Raw genomic sequence first — 12,456 nt, forward strand, 5'->3', positions numbered from 1 at the left:
TTGCAAGTTTTCTAAAGTTATATTGTGTTGTATGATCAAGGGTATGATCGCTTTAATGTTTAGCATTGATGTAATTTTTTTTTAATTTTAAATTGTTTTTTTACCGCGAACAGTCAAATCAGTTTTACATTTCCGAGAAATTCCATTCATTCCGCTGTACTATGCGTTGTGGAATCGTCATATTATGAAATTAATTTAGCAAAATCAGCTCTGTCGGAGTTATTATTGTTTTATTATTTGTATGATAATAGTTGAAAAGCAAATTGCGAGAAATATAAACAAATTACATATGTACCTCTCGGAAAAAAATATATATTAGCCAACACAAATTATTTAAATTATGTTATCGATAACACTCTATTTTAATTTATTTGAATGATGAATTTAAGTTTTTGTGAAATTGAATTTTATAATCTAATTCTAATTCAACTGTTATTAGAAATCTTGCTATATTTCCTTAAAGTACTTTGCTTAGGATGACAATCGGCAAAATAGCAACAAGGCAGCATGAACAACTGTGGTTAGGTAGTTATCAATTGCGGCTTTGCAATACCGTGAAAATGCCTGGTAGTATCCATTGTTGGTTATGTAAGTTTGGTATTAACCGATGCGACGATCACCAAGAATATTCAGCAGGGTTTTTTAAATCAATATTTACCTCTGCACACTAGTCACATTGGTGGCACAGGATTCCAAACATGTAAAGCTCTTCCAATGTAAATTGAAACTGTGTAAAAAAATGTACTCCAAATATACATAAACAAATCAATATTGTCCCCATCAATACTTTATTTGTTTATTTAAATATTTTGCCACTAGGTGGACCACCATTAAAAGGTTCATAGTTACGTACAAAACTCAGTTTGGTTTTATAGTATTCGTTGTTTTTGACAAATATTTAAGTAGATGACATTTTGTATACATCAAAAATAAAATGGATATATTACAAATATAAAGATTAAATATCATACAAACATAATGTTATATATGACCTTCATTAATACAGTATCTTAATGTAAAACAGATTTCATTCAGGGTTCAATAAGCGGTTTTATATTTTATTTAGTTCGTCAAGTAGTATGCTTTTACTGAAGAGCTGGGTTTTATTGTCCTCACAGACCGAACGTACAAGCCTTATTCCGTGGCAAGCAGCGAAAAGTTCTCAAAATTCAGCTTACCTTGAATAGACTCATCGTCCAGGTCTTCGGTGCTGTTGGTAATACGTGCTGTCAACGGGAAATAAAACATATGTATGAGTTTCTACATTAAACATGAATAATATATATTTATATTTATACGCACTTCTAGACCCCTTTGTTGAACTCACGCCCATGGAACTTTGTAAGCCCCCATTTCGGCCATACAGTACATTCTCCAAGTAGGGCAGTCCATTGTTATTAACAATGTTTAAGCCAAGGCACGTCTCAATTTGTTTCCAGCGATGAAGTCGTTCTTGCAACTCGTTTGTTACATCACCAAGGGCATTTCGTGCCTCAACAATGGATCGATCAACATCATCAATACTCTTTCCGTGCGTGGAAACGAATGCTCCCACCAAACTTGATCGTTTCTTACGCAATTTCTCACAAGCCTCTCTAGCCGACTGAAGCTGTTTCTCAGCCGATGTGCGTTTCTTCTGATGATTCTTACTTTCTAGTTCATATGTGTATTGGAGCCACGATTGAAGCTGAGGTGGCGGTGCCCAACAGTTGTCAACTAACTCGAATTCAGCACGAGACAATTCATTTCGCAACATTTCGATTTCTTTTTTAAGCTGCTGCACTTCCAAATCCGAGTTCGATGAACTAAGTGTGGGAGCTTCTTTTAGACGCCTCTCCAAATCTAGTTTTTCTGTTGCTACATTTTCCTGTTCCATTCTAGCTCGTTCTAGTTCCTATAATTGTGAAAAAAGTTAATAAAACAATGAGATTTGATATATATTATATTAGAACCAACCTTCTGCATCTCCTGAAGACTTTGTTCCGCTCTCTGCAATCCCTCCATATCTTGGGCCATTCGGCGAAGGTGACGTTTCGCATTCTTGTTTTGCTGGTAAGCATACCAACATCCAATAATAGCACTAAGCAACAAAGTAACCAAAATGTAATCCTTCCAACGGGTACCAGTTTCTATTAAATGTTAGACCGCAGCTTCGTTAATTTTCTTTTTGTTATAAATATATTTTTTTTTATAAAATGCTTACCTCGCGGTGGCCCAAAAAGAACAACGTCCATAGCCTTTAATGAGATTTTTTGTTTATGTATAGGATCTTTTATTCCAAGGACATTGCCCACATACTGGAGATTATTCACAGCCAACCTACAACACGGTATATAAATTTAGAGCAAAATGTATTGAATGCTGTGAGATAGTACATAAACTTCGGCTTGCCAAAGTTAGCTTCCTTTCTTGGTTTGGGTTATTGTCGTTTTGCTTTGTAGAACAGTTTCCAATATGAATATAACAAATAATAAATATGGATTATGATGAACAGATATTTTGTAGAATTTAAATATTTAAATAAATGGAGTTATTAAAAATTATAAATAAAAAGAATAAAAATATTTGCGTACCTCGGCAGAGCAGCTCCAGTGACCTTATGTAATTTGAACAGATCAACATATTGGGGCAACTGAACAGATTGCGCCAACCAATCTGTGGTCTGTTCGATGGTCCAATTATGCACCTCTGATCTCAGCCAAGCCTCCCACAGTTCTTTGACCGATATATGCATATCGTCATTAAAGTGAAATGCTTTCTGCCGCTTTTCATAACCTGAGTCGTACTTCAATTCCTCCCGTAAAAACTGTAAAAATCAGTTTAAAAATGACAGAAAATAAAACAAGGCAATAAAATGCTGAGATTTTTAAAACTAATAATGAAAAATGAAATAATAAAGTGAGCCCTACACTAAGTATACTTGAGCCAACAAGTATTGATCGGACTTAATTATCAAGCGGAATTAATAAATAGAAGAGCGCCAATAATCTGCAATAGTCAACTTGAAATCTGTTAGGGTCTATGACGATTTTGTTCCTGGATCTGTAGTTATTACTATATTCTCAGATGATGTCAAATTTTCCCAAAACTGATTTTTAAAATATCAAAAATATGTTGTAATAAATATTTTAATTAACAAGATAGGAAGCTTGGTTCCACCAGTTTTAACAGTATTGAGTTTAAAAATATAATTCATAGTGTCAAATTTCAAACGCCATAATGTAATAAATTAATTAATTATACTTTGATATCGTTTAAAACACAAAAGTTATTACAGGTAACCCGAACGCCGATCAACATATTTAGTTGGATTTATATAAGAGAGGGATATGTATATTTGGAAATTAAATGGTCTAAAAAACTTTTAAAAAACACAATTTTCATGACTTGATAATTTAATTTTAAAAAGTACTCAAGTGTTAAAATTCTATGATCAAAATTCAACTCTAAAATGATATTTTAGCAAATAAGCAAAGAGCATTTTGTTGTGCTTTAAGCAATTGAAGGTTTGATTTTAAATCTTAAAATAAAATAAGTAAGTTATTAAGAAAGAGATTTAATAAAACCAACAGTTTTCCGCAAAAAAAAACTCACGCCTATTATTCTGTCCATTGGCGTTTTAATGTGTTGATCCGGTTCTGTATAATGAAAGTTCTATATGCTTGCTAGTATCGGGTATATTTTTGTGTCAGCTAACCAAACTGCGATTAATAGTCATGGAGACATGATATTTATATACTTTGTACTTTAAGATCAAAAGGCTGTGTAACATACGTCATCAGATTCGCTTAAATCGATGTTGCCATTATCATCATCATCAAGCTGACGATGCAAGCTTGCAATAGCCTCCATTCCAAAGCGATCCTGAACACTTCCACTATAGCAGTCAAAATCATCTGCAGCACACGCACCATCTGCTGAACCGCTTCCCATAGAACCTGTTAAAAGTTAATCAGTTAAAAATATCAGTTATGGAACTACAAAAACTATAAAATCTAATTAACGAAAAGCACTAAGAACAAAAATATAATACATACATTTAAAAAAAACAGGTGCCCTTCAGATGATAGCTAGTAATAATATTTTAACAACAAAATAATTAAAGAAGCTAACTTCGGCAAGCCAAAGTTTATATACCCCTGCAGCTTAAACCATAAGTTGACATGTCTTCGTTCAGAAAGCTCCTAAGGCAATTTTTAGTTCAATAATTAATAAAGAATGCTTTGATTAAACGTCCGCTACTATAAAATAAAAACGTTTTACTGATATTCGTACGAAAAAAATACGATATGTAAAAAGCAAAACCCTATTCAAACAAAAAATAAATGACTATATTCAAAAAAATGATTGATACTAAAAAAAACGATGGTTTACCAATTTGGCCAGATTGTCCTATAATTTGTCCGATTCTTCCTATGGCAGCTATTTCATATAGTCGTCCGATCTCGGTCTTTCCGACTTAAATACTACCTGCAATAGAAAGAAGACTATTGTTAAAGTTTCATCCAGATTGCTTCAAAACCGATTGGCTAATTTGCTTAAAAACGGACAGACAGACAAACATACGGACATGCTTAGATCATAGATCTATATCTACTTTATAAAATCAGAAATGTCTCTCCTTAACGGCGTTGCAAACTTCTGAGTGAAATAATAAGAACCCACTGCAAGGGGATAACGGTTAAGTTAAAATATAGTCAACCATGCCTAATATCTACAAATTTATTAATGAAATAATAAGCGAAGTGTTATTAAAACGTTATTTAAGAGTATAATCCTTGCGATGTATATGATATTTATGTATAATGATTAGTTTTGCACAATATGTGTAATGACATGTTTTTACAATGAAAATATAATAAAGTCACAAAAAAGTATTGTATTCATGCGAAACTTACTAAACTCATTACTGACAGCCTGGGACATTGCCTCGCTTAGAAGATTGTATGAGCTTCTATGCAGATTATGTTCAAGATGAGTGGAGTGCTCTCCACCGCTTCCAGCGTGCGATGCTGCGATATGGGTCACATGTGACATTGACGGGGATGCCGCTGCCGAAGGTTCCGACTGGGAATTGTGTAAACTCTGACCTGCCTCATGGGATGAGTGACGTGAGGCTACATTGGGATTTTGCTTAAACTGATGTTGCGTGTTGTATCGATTCGAAACGACAGATACTGTGTGTGTGCCATGATCTAGCGAATTTATGCTCTTCAACACGCAGCATATGAATATGAAAGAGTAGTTCCAAATAGTATTCTTTCGCATCGTTAGAAATGTGCGGACTTCTTTTACTATTAATTATTGCATACGCCTCCTTACAAATCAACTGAACGGTTTGGATTCCTTTAAGTTTACAGCTCACATTGGTTGGTCGTGAATATCATACTTTTCAACATATGATATCCTAAAATGATATAAAGATGGAAAAATTTAAGATATAAAACCTACGATTTAAAAAAAATACATTCTGGAGATTTCGAATAAATATTATAAATAATATAAATAAATTATAATTAATAAAGACTGCAGAGAGAAGTAACCCTATCGATCCCATAAAGGTATATATAATCTTGATCAGCGTTGAGTCTCAAAAGGCATAATTGCATTTTAATGCATTTCTAGTTTTAATCGGATTTTTGTAGTTTCTCAATATGGTAAAGATGTGATTGTGACTTTACGGTTAGACAATTATTTCTCGACTTTTTAACGCATACTCTCATTCTCTAAGATTCCATAGTGACCAAAGCGTATAGTACGTAAAGAAAATTGATTAAATAATCAAGCAAAGCCAACTGTGTGCAAAAGCATTATTGCATTCCCTAATAAATAAAGATTTACTGGGCGCAGACTTATGAGTCTGTTATTTGCCGATGATATTTTGTTGTAGGGTTCTTATAAGATAACCGCTGAGTGCAAATTTACTTAGAAAGACAAATAAATTGTAGAAAAATGTGTGAGTAAGAGAATGAAGGAATTTTTGACTCGGTGTGATAATTTTCGGGTAGTTATTTAAGATTTTATTTTTTGTTAGCAAGTGTAAGTCTGGCTGCGTATTCATAATAAACCAAAAATTCGATATCTAATTAAAACTAATACCTATACTATATTTTATTCTATCATAAATGCGCGTTTTACATTGGTATACAGGCAAACACTTTAAAGATCATTTTTGATCTTGAATTTGAAAGAAATAAAAAACGACAAAGGTAGTCAATTCAAACAGATATCGTAATGAACCTAACACACAACGGTACATTTAAAGTGTAATGTAACGAATTGACTCTAAATCATAGGCAAAGCTTACTGTGTAACTGTTTTTTTTTAATAATTTTAATATTAGACATTGATACTATATACGATTGTAGATATGTAAGTTTTGGAAGACATCAACATTTGTTTACTTCTAAAAACGGAGAAAACCGAGAAATTTAACCATGTTCAATTTCTTTTAGCTGCGTTATGACTGCACATTTAACAATGCCATTGCCAAACACTTAATAACCACACATATGTGGATGCCCAGTGGTAAACTTCCATAAGTTTTTTTTAGACCTCAAATAAAAATAAAAGCACTCACACTAAAATTCCCGAGTCAGTTTGGGTTGAACGATGTGACCAGTCTACTAACGAGGAAAAATACAACCATCACTTTTAAAATTGACAAAAGATTTTATAAGAAGCGATAATAGCTTGTGTAATATGTATAATATTGTTGATAGATTATAGAATGATTTATTATTAAATGAGAATAAAACCAAATAAAAATATACATATTTGAAAAATAAATAAGTTTATTTAAATCAATTAAGTTGATTTGGAATACAGCAAGGTATAATACAGCAATCCCACTAAAACAAATACATCGATTTTTTACAAGATATTAAGTTAAAAATAAATTTTTTAATTACATATGTATGTTCAACAAAATATTTTAAGAATGTAGCACTCAGAATTATTTCAATATATTGGCACTTACTAACTGTAAGAATGGATCAAGATACCTACACAAAAGTTTTTACTATTAAATGGGCTAACCCAAAATAGTTGATTAAGAATTCCTTTTTTTGTACAAATATTTCACTGCTTTTTTTTGTTAGGAACAACAAAATATCTCATATTAAAATTATTATAATATACCGATAAAATTTCCAAAAGATTCTTAGTTTTATCGAGGTAAAAACCACGGATTTACTCATAAACGAGTTTCTGAGTTGTTAAGAGTAGTCAACAATAATTTCCTAACGCGTAGTTTAAATAACAATTGATTGCTACAGAAGTTGACAGCGCGAAAGACAATATTAACTTAACATTATAATTCGGAAGCAACTACAAAAAGGCGAATACTTTGTAATCTAAGTATTAAACCAAATTTGCACATAAATTTAACAATTATTTGTTGATAGTATTTGAATATAAAAAGAGACCCACATCGAAAAAAAAAATAAAAACGCGCGCATGCAGCATTTTTGGTTAAAATAAACATTAATAAAATAACTAATTGAATGAGAAGCACAGTAAACGATGCGGGAAATTGTATAAAAACATTTGTTATTGCCCATGTTGTACAGATTTGTGTGTGTTGTGAACGATTTAATGCAAGAATTGTGTATTTTTAACCAAGACTCCGCCGCTGATACATTAATACATAGCTCACGCGCACAGGACACCACAGTCCTAACATAAAATTCTCGTTTTCACACCATCTCATCATTGAGTTACATAGCGCCCAAAAGGAAAAAAAGCTAAAGTTTCGATTCCTTGGCAAACAGGTATGTATGTATTTGCAGGGATATATACATGAAGCGTACATCCAACTGTTTACATCCTTATTACTAAAAATAGATTAGACCAAAAACAAAGTATTTCCAATTGTGCAAATTGGTTGTGAATATGTATTTATGCGAACGTTTGTATGTTTGTATGGGTACATAAATGCATGTGAAAATTTGCATGGCGTTTCCTTTAATTTGTATTTAGGATATTATTTACTCGCACAATAAACGGATGTAAATAAGCGTATACGCATATATCTATGATTGTGTTTGTGTGTATATACTGTGGAATCCAGTTAAAAAAGAAACTTCAATCTTAAACCCCGGAGTTCTGATACAAAAATAAAACGTAAAAATGAAAATTGAACGATACTGAAAATGCCATGTCCAAGTCTAAACAAACTAAATCGATTTAACTAAATGCGCCATCAATTTATTATTAATCCTTGAAGATTTGCTGTGCTAATAAAATTTTGTAGCTGTAATTCCGATTCGCTTTGAATAATAATAGATACTTAGTAAAATATACAGATAAATATACTCTTTCATTATATTTAAACTGTTTTCGATTTGAAAATTAGATTTCAAAGCATATATGCGATGAACGATATTAACAATTAGACATCATATGAAATATAAAATTCTACAGCATTCGCCTATTCAAAATTCACAAATTTTAAAGGTTGTATATTAATATTTTCATGTTATAATCTTTATTAGATCATACAATAAATTATCCGTTGTTTGACTCTACAAATATTTACAATCAGAATTAATAACTTAATGGATTCATCCTGCGGAATTTCTAAGGGATATCTAAGATACTACATCTAAACATATTACCTAAATTATAGATTAAAACTAACATTACTAAAAAAATCTACGTTTTTTCTTGCAGGATATATATGGAATTTTAAATGACAGTTAGTTTTGTAAATAAACGTGCACAGTAAAGGCGCCGACTATTTTAAAAACAATGAGCGGCGTTACCCAAGAATTTTGTGTACGGTGGAACAGCCATTTGGGAAGCATTGGAGCTGCGTTTCCGCAGCTTTTGGCAGGCCAGAGATTTGTGGATGTAACGCTGGCCTGCGAGGGCCATCAGTTGCACTGTCATCGCTTGGTATTGGCGGCGTGTTCCACATACTTTGAGTCCATATTGGCGGAGCATCCGTGCAAGCATCCCGTCATCATATTGCCCCGGGAGATTAAACTATGGGAGATCCAGGCTCTTGTGGACTTTATGTATAAGGGAGAGGTCAATGTCACTCAAGCCGGTCTTGGTCAGTTACTTCGTTGTGCCGAACAACTACAAATTCGAGGCCTCTACGGTTCCGAGGCGACAATAAATTACAAGAAACTTCATCAGGCTAGTCTGGAAGCTGTAAAGGATCCAGTCGCATCCACCCCGAAAAGCATTAAGCATATGGATAGTACGGAGATAGATGACACAGCCACTAATTCAACCACCTCAACGATAACCACCTCCTCCGCTCCACCGTTACCAGTTAACCAGCAACAACCTACAGTATTGAAGCGCCAGAATCAGGATGTTCGTCAACAACGACCTCAGTTAAATGGCAGTAATGCTCAACAGCTATCTAAGGCCACCACAGCGATCGTATTGGGCAGCCACTCCAATGCCCCAACCGAAGACGACTCCGGCGATGAGATGCCCAACAATTGGAATGCCTACGGGGAGCAATTTGAGGATTGCGGCGTTTCTGGGCCCTCCGTTGACAACAAAATGAATGTCCAACTAGCTCTTCAGCAGACAAGGTATGTAAAACCAATTTTATCGAAAATTTACTAAAAAGGAAGATATTACCGAAGATTTTATATTCAAATTAATCCCTAAAGGAAACGATAAACTGAAACTCTTTTTACAGGATTCAAATGCAACTTCAGCAGCAGCACTATTTGGATTCAAATGTTGAAGACGACCACAACTATGTAGCCGCTCATGATGAAAACAATGACAGTAGTTTCGCTGCAGGAGTAGCCTGCGGACCTGGTCTGTCTGTTAGCATTGACACTGATCTCGACACATCGGCAAATACTTCCGGAGCACTAAGCAATACCTCGATCGATGGCTATACTTCATATAAGCGTGTTCGACGTTCAGAAGCATCTCTAGCACAAGCGGCCAAATGTGTTTCGAAGGGCGAGACATTCCAAACTGTTAGCAATATGTTTAATATTCCTGTCTCAACCATTCGTTTCTATATGGCGCGAAAAGGAATTCTTCCGAAACGAAAACGTGGTCGTGGTGCTTCCCATGCCGGAAACATAATAATCACAACGAACTCAGGAAAACTTTCAACCGTCCCTGCGAGCATAACTCATCCCCAATCTCAGCAAATGTCCATTGACAGCCTACATCTAAAGGCGGGCATCACAAATACCAGCGGCAGCAATAGTCCGGCAACTGCAACGGCTACGTCTATGTCACCAGCATTTGATATGGCCTCAACAGCTGATATCGTGCCTTTTCACCTTCATAGTGATTCGGCGGCGGCATTCAAACTCAACGATCAAAAGTTACACATGATCTAACCACGCAGTTTGCAGAGCTGTACTGTACTAGTAGGGCATATATTAATAGAGCGGGATTTCCAAGCAGTTTCTGCTTTTTTTTTTAATTTTGGGGTTAGCTTCGGCTCGTGTGGGATCTTTAGTCATAAAATAGTCAACAAAATAAAATTTATACTTAGATTTATTTGATTACGCTTTCATGTTAACAGTTTTTTCCTTGGTTTATTATACTCACTGTTCAAACATTATTCATCAGAATATTTCAAAAATTATATAAATTACAGTAGGTGTATTTTATTGAGGATTGTGACTAATATTGCGTAAAATTTTCAAATATGTTTCTTGTCGCCCCAGTACTCTAAGAAATTACTGTATTGTTAATAAGATATTAATAAAATCAACCTGGAAACTTTTACTAGGTTTTTGTGTGATTGAAAATATAAGATGACAATTCATAATAAAATCAAAGGTCCCAAAAGACATAATCATAGTGCTTACAGCAACGGAATATTATATTTTATGGTATTACACATCTAACATTTTTGAACCAATACACTTTTTGTTGTTTGTAAAGCAGTAATGATCACAATGAGACGGAGAATAAATTTAAAACCAATCCATTGCAAGCGTGTCAAAAGTGTTGGGCCATATCTTCAAATATGTATGAATACCGCTAAATGATAGACGTTGTGAAAATAGTATTAAATACATGAGTACTGTGTACAATGCGGCTTGGCAATAAAATTTTAAATGTATTTGAAGAACTTTAAATATAAAAATTGGCGCTTTTACCACTCAGCAGGTGGTCAGTGGGTGACTTTTTCAAGGTTCCAGAAGACGGTTATACAAAAATCTATATTTTGAAGTATTTTTGTTTGCAGACTTAGCAAACATCATACATCAAATGAGCGCTTACATATGGAAATTAAAGTTTCCATATTTTGCATCAGTTGTTCTTGGTATTGATTTTCATTCTAACAACTGTAAGAATTCAAAAAAATCTTGTCGATGTGATAAGTTGAGAACTATTCTAAAATTTTCTTAAAAATATTTTCTGTGGCATATTTAAGAGTATCTTTTAGTTGTAAACGAGGCAATATGCAATAAAATTTATAATTGCAGTGAAAAATCAATTGGTTTCTCTGGATACCGGATGCCGAATGATAAACCTGTTATAGTGGAAACACATCTTTATGGGATCAATGCATTTACATCTTTTTCGGAACAGGTTGGTGTATTTTCATGGTCAGCCAACGGTCACACTTAAAGGTTAAATGTAAATACTCGCACACGGTTTCAACGTACTTATAAAATGTCCCAAGGAAATCAAAATAATAATAAAGGGTCGCTCGCTGACTTTTACTTGGATAAAAGTCTTCAAGATGATACAAACATGCAAGAAATTTTAAAAACATTTAACAGTAGCATTGACGTTTTGGAAGCTGACATGGAAAAGGCACTTGCGCTTCGTGCAGGACACACGTTAACCACAAACGAACAAATTAAATTAGATAGTTATTTAGCATATTTAAATAGTACGTTGTATTGGATACACTTGAAATTACAAGGTGTAGATGTCTCAAAGGTAAGTGCATTAAATAATATATATAAATGTTATTCTTATAATAATATCTTAATGATATTTCAGCATGGCGTGATGCACGACTTGGGTCGCGCCAAAGAATTACTTGCCCGCGATAAGGAAATAAACGAATCCCTGGCGGCTCCAAGATTGGACATGCCTGCTGCCAATCGGTTCATAGCCGCAGGAATTCACACCCGGTTTGTGGACATGGACGGAGTTATGGTCACCGAAAAACAATATAATAAAAGTCTACAAAAAAATGATCAAAAATAAAAAAATAACTAGACTATTACTCCTTTTGGGGTTGTAAACTAGACAATTGCCAAAATTTATTTTAAACATAAAACTCATTATCGCCTCACTATAACATTAAAATACAAAATACACAACTCATATCACTTATAATCCAACAGGTTAGTAATATATTTTTCATAACTTTATGAAGATTCTATTCATTGGTTTGCTCATCTTATTTCATATTACCCCTTTATAATTCCTTCCTTTTGTGAAGATCGCAGTTATTATCGAGATATTTTGTACGATTCTGCTGTTGTTCCTTTA

At 33.7% G+C, this 12,456-nt stretch overlaps 3 protein-coding genes across 6 annotated transcripts; 2 read left to right on the forward strand and 1 right to left on the reverse strand.

Moving 5' to 3' along the window:
• Positions 1-769: 769 nt before the first annotated feature.
• LOC108103963 (stromal interaction molecule homolog) lies at positions 770-6,646 on the reverse strand. Of its 4 annotated transcripts, none has more exons than XM_017209734.2 (8): positions 6,581-6,646; positions 4,899-5,407; positions 3,775-3,938; positions 2,574-2,806; positions 2,204-2,319; positions 1,957-2,129; positions 1,303-1,894; positions 770-1,226 (listed from the first exon to the last, which is right to left on the reverse strand). In XM_017209734.2, the coding sequence occupies exons 2-8, from the start codon at positions 5,266-5,268 to the stop codon at positions 1,135-1,137; spliced, it is 1,740 nt and encodes a 579-aa protein (XP_017065223.1). In that variant the 5' UTR covers positions 5,269-5,407; positions 6,581-6,646; the 3' UTR covers positions 770-1,134. The 4 variants fall into 4 exon arrangements, with proteins under 4 accessions (XP_017065223.1, XP_017065224.1, XP_017065225.1 ...); XM_017209735.2 differs by lacking the exon at positions 6,581-6,646 and adding an exon at positions 6,308-6,327; XM_017209736.2 differs by lacking the exons at positions 4,899-5,407; positions 6,581-6,646 and adding an exon at positions 4,375-4,457.
• Positions 6,647-7,236: 590 nt separating this feature from the next.
• Positions 7,237-10,725, forward strand: LOC108103959 (modifier of mdg4). Its single transcript, XM_017209728.2, has 3 exons — positions 7,237-7,772; positions 8,674-9,554; positions 9,665-10,725. The coding sequence occupies exons 2-3, from the start codon at positions 8,752-8,754 to the stop codon at positions 10,329-10,331; spliced, it is 1,470 nt and encodes a 489-aa protein (XP_017065217.1). The 5' UTR covers positions 7,237-7,772; positions 8,674-8,751; the 3' UTR covers positions 10,332-10,725.
• Positions 10,726-11,364: 639 nt separating this feature from the next.
• Positions 11,365-12,300, forward strand: LOC108103960 (nuclear nucleic acid-binding protein C1D). The gene is made up of 2 exons (XM_017209729.2): positions 11,365-11,895; positions 11,959-12,300. The coding sequence occupies exons 1-2, from the start codon at positions 11,623-11,625 to the stop codon at positions 12,166-12,168; spliced, it is 483 nt and encodes a 160-aa protein (XP_017065218.1). The 5' UTR covers positions 11,365-11,622; the 3' UTR covers positions 12,169-12,300.
• The last annotated feature ends 156 nt before the right edge of the window (positions 12,301-12,456 follow it).

Source organism: Drosophila eugracilis, unplaced genomic scaffold, assembly GCF_018153835.1.
Source record: "Drosophila eugracilis isolate 14026-0451.02 unplaced genomic scaffold, ASM1815383v1 contig_551, whole genome shotgun sequence".
Classification (NCBI taxonomy): Eukaryota; Metazoa; Arthropoda; class Insecta; order Diptera; family Drosophilidae; genus Drosophila; species Drosophila eugracilis.